This window comes from Pinus tabuliformis, chromosome 7, assembly GCF_031772625.1.
Source record: "Pinus tabuliformis cultivar Carrire ecotype Pingquan chromosome 7, CPIR1, whole genome shotgun sequence".
NCBI classification, from domain to species: domain Eukaryota; kingdom Viridiplantae; phylum Streptophyta; class Pinopsida; order Pinales; family Pinaceae; genus Pinus; species Pinus tabuliformis.
In genome coordinates, this window is record NC_142293.1 from 1074617446 (window position 1) to 1074625543 (window position 8098).

Consider the following 8098-nt stretch of genomic DNA (forward strand, 5'->3'; position numbering starts at 1 on the left):
GGCGTTTTCTTTACAACATCTGGTGCAAATGCTAGTATATATAATTTTTTAATTATATGGTTATAATATATGTACAAGCTCTTGAATCCGATGGCTTTTAAATAAATATTAATTAAATTATTAAAAATAATACTTACAAACTAATAAAGTTAATTGAATTAATTAAGTAATTATATTTACATAATTTAAATTAATTTAATTTATAAAATAAAAGTAAAATACATTGTTGTTTATTTAAAGTTTAGGTGGTGGAATTTGATTAAACTTTCACTGAAGATATTTTCCAAACTGTAATTTCAAATGAAGTGAAACTTGAACTGTTGGAAAGATGGTGATGAAACATAGACATTGAAGCAGTGAAAACGAAAATCCGAAGAAAGTGAAAATCTCACAAAATTAACAAAATTATAACATTAAAGAAGTGATTTGACCAAAAGTTACATGGAGGGTCCCCATAATAATTTTTGGAAAAAATTGGGGGGTGTTGTGGCCACAACAATTGGCATCACACAAGGATGAAGCAATTATCTCTCGTTTAGTTAATAGGATTAAATAAACCAAAGATCAAAATAAAATATTTCAAAAATTTCAAGCACATTACACCATCAGCAAAGGTCCCACATAAGATGAATCAGGGTAAATAAGCTCATAAAATTGAAAGTACTTGAATGCCCAATCTAAAGCAATGAATCCAAATATAGGAATAACTGTTATTTTTAAAAAAATTATCTACAATTTGGTAGTAAGGGTAGCTAGAAGGATTTTAAATATTAGTATGCATCTATTAGAAATGAAATTACCTATTTTTCTCGACATTGCTTTGTTGTCAATAGGCTTGTTCAATACCCTGATGAAGTTGTCTTGATACCATGTATGCATTAACCTATTGCCAAAGAGCTCGTTCAGTACCTCGACAAGTTTGCATACACTTCCCACATATGTGCTTTCAACTCTCTTATGTGCCACCCTTTTGATAAACTTTATTTAGAAAAATGCTTTTAGTAATTGGGTGAAGAGTGTAGGGTGGTACAAGAATATTTCTGTTTAAAGAAATAGATGTGATACTAGTTAAGTTTGACCCACTAGTCTTATCTTCATCTACCAATGTAGCGGTTTTCATAATTGTGAAGAAGTATGGGAAGGATCCAAAGCAAAGATTGTAGACAATTTTTTCCTTTATAAAGGTGAACTTATACTACTTGAATCAAATCTCAATGTTCCCCGTAGATTATTATGGATGTATGATAAAGTCACAACTTGGTATGGATGACCTTCAGATAAATGAAATCTTATTGAAGAAGTAGAGTAATTTTTTTCTCATGTAAGCCAACTAGTATTGCATAGAAATAATTCTCCATAGAGTTTGAAAATATCACAAAATCTAGCCCAAAAGAAAAAATGAAATCAAAACACGTCAAAATTTAAAAATGAAGAAAGAAAGTGAAAACCAAAAAGAAAAGGTGAAAGAAAATCCCCATGATTTAAAGAAACCCCAACAAGACTAATTATGAAAATGTCTCAACAAAAGAACAAATATGAGGAAAGGATGTGTGTTTTTCTTAAGTTGAGATCTCATTAAGTTGTGTCTCGCAAAGTTATAATTGATTAGGATTTTATTGAAAAAAAGAGATGTTAAAGCTAGGGGGTAGTTTTGAATAAAGGGAAGTTGCATCAATTTTCTCTTATTTAAGAAATATCTCGTTTCAATATAAGTCTAAAAAGGACAAGATACTAATGCAAACAAGGTAAGTAAACAGACTCCCTGATGTCACTTGCTTGTCATTTAATCATTGCTATTGCTTCTCCGAGCCAGAAGGGATGCAAAGTAAACTGAAGGATTTTTTGGCAATCTTGCTAGCAACATCAAACCTTCAGTGTATGCACTGAGGACCTATGAAAAAAAAGCTTAGATTAGAAATTACTAAAACAAAACTGAAACTAAAATCAAAATAAAAGAATAATAGAGGACAAGAATAAGCTTATAGATTTACCTTGAAGGATTTTTTTAAGATTTACCTTAGAGATCTCAATCTCCTCCAAATTCACTTTTTCAAGAAGAAACTTCATTTATTGTCAAAATCAAATAGCAAAAAGAAGTTGAAACTCTATCATAGTTTATATGCCTATGATCATAAAATTTATTGAATCTAAACTACAACAAGCATTAAGTTAAAAAAAATAGTTAAAGTTCAAAGAATAAAAAATGAACAAAAATCATAGAAATAAGAATGAAAACAATAAATTTATGCCAAAATGTACTTCACTTTGTATTGAAGCTGAGATTATTCTCTTTGCCTCTTCTAATTTTATATCAATTCCAAAATTTAATCAAAATCCTATGGAATCGAGCCAAAGTCCTAACCTATGCATATATATATATATATATATATATATATATATATATATATATATATATATATATATATATATATATATATATATATATATATATATATATATATATATATATATATATATATATATATATATATATATATATATATATATATATACATATATACATATATATATACATATATACATATATATATATACATATATATATATACATATATATATATATATATATATATATATATATATATATACATATATATAATCAAATCACAAGAGAACCCCCAAATCACGTATAAATTAACACTCAACCATATTACCTCTACATCAAAGCTGATAGATAGGTGATTGCGACATGAATGGAGAAGACCCACATAAAACCCATAATGAATAACCACATCACCCTGATGATGAGCATCCTTCAAATGGCGTGGTGTGATTTGAAGGGGCTTTGAGTTGGCATTATTATGGTCAATTACATCAGCCTGGGAGTCGAATATCAAAAGGAGCGAAGGGTGTGTATTAATAAGATAACTGGGGTGACTGGATCAGGGATGATGTGGAAGGGAACGATATATGTCCCAATGAAAAGGAATGTGAAGGTATGTGAACATCACATGGGTGAGTTAAGTAATCCTGGGAATGAGATCCTCGATGAAATGGTAAGAATGCACATTGAAAATGTTACCAGGATGAATGCGCTACAAGATGATATGGAAGTAAGGGAAAGATTCAACACCCAATCATAGAGAAAAGGAAGAAATATCTATGGGGCCAAAAGTTGAAGTGAAAAGATGAGTTGTCCTGGCTTTTTCGTATGAACGAGCACAAATAATATCTTATGAAGAAGGGATAAGATGACGTGGAAATGAGATAACATGAAGAAAAATCAATGTTATGAATGAAGTCGCGTAGTAGAGCAGGGCCCCAACTATTATGTCATCGTGGATGCTCATGTTACCCCAGAAAGTGATGCTTGGGAGGATGGAAAGGAACAACATGTGAAATCTCTAGGGAAAAACCTCTAGGATATGTAGAAGAATAAGGCGATAATTATAGTTGGTCAAGGGCACTCATAATGCACGAAAGGAGAATGGATTGAAGAAAAGGGGACCATTTATTCATGTCATCCTAGAAGGATGAAATCCATAAAGAAATAGAAGAGGGATCCCAACGATAATGTGGGGGAAAAAGTGGGAGGGCATGGCATGCGATTCAATTAAAATACAAGAGTGATTATGAGGATGCACCATGTGGAGAGGGGGTCCATGAATCGTGGTTACATCATCTTGGAAGATACAAAGGGTGCACTTTTAAGGAATAGATAGGATGACAAGGGTCGAGGATCACGTGGAAAGAGAGAGATGAATGCCAAATAAAAGATTAAGAGAGTAAGAAAAGAGGGGCCCATATGCATATGACATGAATAATGAATGGTTGTGTAGGCATTGATTCATCTCAGGGTTTATAAAAAGGGCTCAACCAAAAGGAGAGCCACGTGATAACCACTACAATGAAAAGGTTTGATTCAGCACAGCATTAGCAAATGCAAAATTTTAGAAAGGACATGGGTATGACTATGGATAGGAGTTATTTTTGCAACTGCTGTGAAATTCTTTATGATTTTCCTTTTCCTTTGAGAACATTCCTTTGATTAGCTATTTAAAAATTTAGAAACTAAAGGACAACAACATAAAAAAACCAACAGGAACCAAGCATTTAGTTACAACTGCATCAATAAAAAACAAGAAAAACATGATTATGACTCATATTGTAAATTTACAAAGCAAAGGAAACATAAAGCAAAGCACCTATATAGAGGACATCTTATCAAAAAATAAAATTATGATAAATAAGTGAATACTTCCTTGAACATGTTCATGAACAAATTTTATTGACACAATATAAAGCATCCTAGAAATATTAAAAGCGTGTTGCTCGCTTATTTGTCTACTTACATTATTAAAGATAAACAAGAAAAAACAATCTAGATTAAATTAATCCTAGTCCTAGTCCTAATCTACAGAGCAAATTAAAACTAAGTAAAATCATACTTCCAATGGAGCCAATAAAGCTCTTTTGTTCCTGCATATATATATATACCAAAAATTAGCACAAAAAAGAAAATTATTATTAAACTACTGAAGGAAAACTTCAACCCATTATGTACATGAATTTCTAAGAAGTTCGGGAAAAGAAACTTATTTACAATAAACCTTTCTTGAAACTTATTCTCCAACCAGGTTTCTATGGGATCATAAAAATTAGGATGAATATTTGTTAATGGTTGGAGAGGATTCCAAGAAGAGAAAGAGAAGAAACTGTATTCAAATGATATAACTTTAAATGCTATAGCTTGTGAAAAAAATATTAGTATTATGTACATGAGGCTGGATATTAGCAATCTTCTTTGTAATTAAACAACTTTCAAATGGATAGTGAAAATAAGGACGGAAATTTAATAAGTGTGTTAGAATATTTTTAGATAAATAAGAAAGTTGGTCAAATTGTGATGTTAAGTCTCAAGCGCGGATTCTTATGGAAAATGTATTTGAGAATGAAGAATGAACTAATATGACATGGACATCAAATGAAATTGAAATATTAAAATTTCTTGTTGCTCATGACTAAGGCCTTGGAGTTCATTTTCACATTGGCCCATTAGCACATTTTGTGAGTGTTTAAATCTTGATTGCTCAATATGCCAACATAGTATATCCAAAAAATGAAGAATAAAAGTATACAAATATGAGAATAACCATAATAAATGAAGTAAAAACAAAAAAATATATATCATTATTTACAGTAATGTTGCAAGAGAGTTGGTGGAAAATTAGTGTTGATAGTTAAGGGGACGAGATGGCTCTGCTAGGGTTTTGAGCGACCCACCAACAACGCCGACAGAGTACCAGGCAAGATCCTTTCAGCAGTGAGAAGACTGCTGCAGAGCACCAGAATCGCGGCGTATCAGGGCTTCAACATGGCGCAGCCTCAGGGGGGGGCGTCAGAGCCCTCCCCGCCGCAGCAAGATTCTGCGCATAATGTCATTTTTGGGTTAGTAGACAGAGAAATCCTAAACAGGGGAAAAAAGCCCCAGAACGAAAGCAAAGGAAAGGATGGAGATAGCAATCCCCAAGGGGGTTCAGAAGGGCCTGAAGGAGACCCAAAGATAACTTCAACCACCTGCAGACCAGTAGCCAAGGAAAGGCCTCGAATCGAGCTGCTGGGAGACACGATCGACAGAAGGATAGAGTTCATGCGAGATCATGCCCTTATAGGGAAGTTCATAGGCTTCTGGCCTACTGAAAAAGCTCTAAATGCTTGGATTGCGGCGAAATGGAAACCAAAAGGGGATGTCACGCTGCAGCTAGGACCGAAAGGTTTCTTCACAGCAATCTTTTATTGCCTGGAGGATAAATACAGAATACTAGTAGGAGGGCCTTACTTTTTTAATTCGGCAGGATTATATTTGCGAGATTGGATTCCCAGATTTAATCCAGACAAGGAAGACTTAACATGGGCGCCGGTCTGGATCAGGCTATACTCTCTCCCGGATGAATACTGGGAGGAAGACATTCTTAAGCGGATTGGAAATGGGGTGGGAGAATATATCAGAACGGCTGAAGAAACCAAATCCCATAAGTATATTTCCTATGCCCGAATATGTGTTTTCATTCGTCTTAATGAAGCTCTTCCAGAGTCAATAACTCTTGCCCACCGAGATGAGGAATGGACCCAGCCTCTTGATTATGAACATGTTCATTTTCGTTGCCGAAAATGTCATGCCCTAGGTCATCTCTTTAGGGATTGTCCTCAAAATGTCCAAACCAGCTTACCTGACTCCTCTGATTCTCCTGCGACGGATGGCTTCACCAAAGTTCCCAGCAGGAAGCGTTCTCACAAAAAACCCCAAAATGGGTTTAAACCCCAGGCCAACAAGTCTCATGGCCCAGTAACCAAGAACAGCTTTGACATTCTTGGCCAAGCCTCTGAGGATCTCCCACCCCTTGCTGAAACCCACCCTGATCTCCCTTCTTCCTCTTCTACTCCCCCTGCTTCTAACCCTCCTCCCAAATCTCCGTCCCACATCATCATCCCCACCATTCTCCAAAAGGTTCAGGAAGATGCTGAAGAGATCCTCAAAGATATGGAAGTGGAGGGTAAATCTGACATCCCCCAGAATCCAGAGACCGGTACCGAAGACAGCGATCAAGTGCAAATCATGGAAGTAGAGCCAGAAAGTATTAATCTGACTGGCTTAGACATCCTAGAACTGGAGATGGCTTGTAAAAAGAAAGCATATGACTCTATTCCAGAACTCCCACTTGCTAAGCTCGAAGAGGTCATTTCGCGAGCTTACCATCAGAACCAACTCGGGATACAACCAAGTAGCCAAGGGGAGGGAAGTCTGCGTCCAAAAGACACAAAAAAAAGAGGAAGAAAGACAGATCTGCAAAGAACGATAGAGATCGGGAAAATCCTGGTAGATTCAGGCAGATACGCCAAGTTGACAAAGTACTATAAGCCCTCTGTCAACGGTTAATCATGAAGTTGGTATCTTGGAGTATAAGAGGGCTAAACAGCCCCAGAAAACTCAGGATGTTAAAAAACATGATAAAAAAGGAAAAGCCGCAAATGTGCTTTCTCCAAGAAACTAAATGTAATAGTACTTTGCTAGGCAGCATTCTCTCGAAAGCCTGGCCAGGATGCAGTTCGGTAGCAGTAGACGCTTCAGGAGCCTCAGGAGGGTTGGCAATCACATGGAATACCCAAGCGGTATCCCTCTCAGATTTTCATGCAGCGCACCACCTTATACAGGCGACCTTCCACATCTTGGGTACCAATATTTATGGCAACCTGTCGAATGTTTATTTCCCACAAGACACTGGAAGTAAGGTAGCGCTTCTTGACACGATTGAAGCTCTCAGCAACAGCAGAAGGTACCCTCTATGGATCGTTGCGGGGGATTTCAACATGATAACCAAGACTGAAGAGAAGCTAGGAGGAAGAAGTAGATTGGAGCCTGAAGTCAGTCGCTTCAAGGACTTCATCCAAGCAACTTCTCTTATAGACATGCCGTACTGCAACGGCACCTTTACATGGAGCAATCGTAGAGTTGGCAAACACCAAATCGCCTCCAAGTTGGATCGCTTCCTCATCTCTGACAACGCAATCCACTTAGGAGGAGATATCTCAGCAGCTATCCTTGCCCACACAGGCTCGGATCATTGGCCAATAGCTCTACAATGGCAAAGACCAGGCAACTTAACTAAAAGACCCTTCAGATTTGAAGGATTTTGGCTCACGCATCCCACGTTCAAGGAGTTCGTAAAGACTGTCTGGACCTCGTTCATTCCCCCAGAAGGAGCAAAAATGTATCAATTCCAGCAAAAGCTAAAATTTCTCAAAAGTCACCTAAAAAGATGGAACAGGGAAACATTTGGAAATATCTTCAAGGAGCAGCAAAAGCTAACTTAGGACCTGGAGATCCTTCATCAAAAGATCATCTCGGAGGGGCACACGGAAACCACCCTGGAGCAGGAGCGCCTCATCCACAGTCAGTTGCAAAATAGGAGGAAGCAGGAGGAAATCTACTGGAGACAAAAGTCTAGGATCAGATGGCTGAAGGAGGGCGAGCGTAATACAAAATTCTTCCACAAAACAACAGTTCAGCGAAGAATGCACAACAATATTCCCTTCATCCAGAATCAAACAGGGGCGAAGATGGAGACTCATGAGGAAA

The 8098-nt window shown here is 36.4% G+C and overlaps 1 protein-coding gene across 1 annotated transcript; it reads left to right on the forward strand.

Annotated features, from left to right (window-relative positions):
• The first annotated feature begins 6990 nt into the window (after positions 1–6990).
• On the forward strand, positions 6991–7833 carry LOC149251318 (uncharacterized). Its single transcript, XM_089453852.1, has one exon. The coding sequence runs from the start codon at positions 6991–6993 to the stop codon at positions 7831–7833; it is 843 nt and encodes a 280-aa protein (XP_089309978.1).
• The last annotated feature ends 265 nt before the right edge of the window (positions 7834–8098 follow it).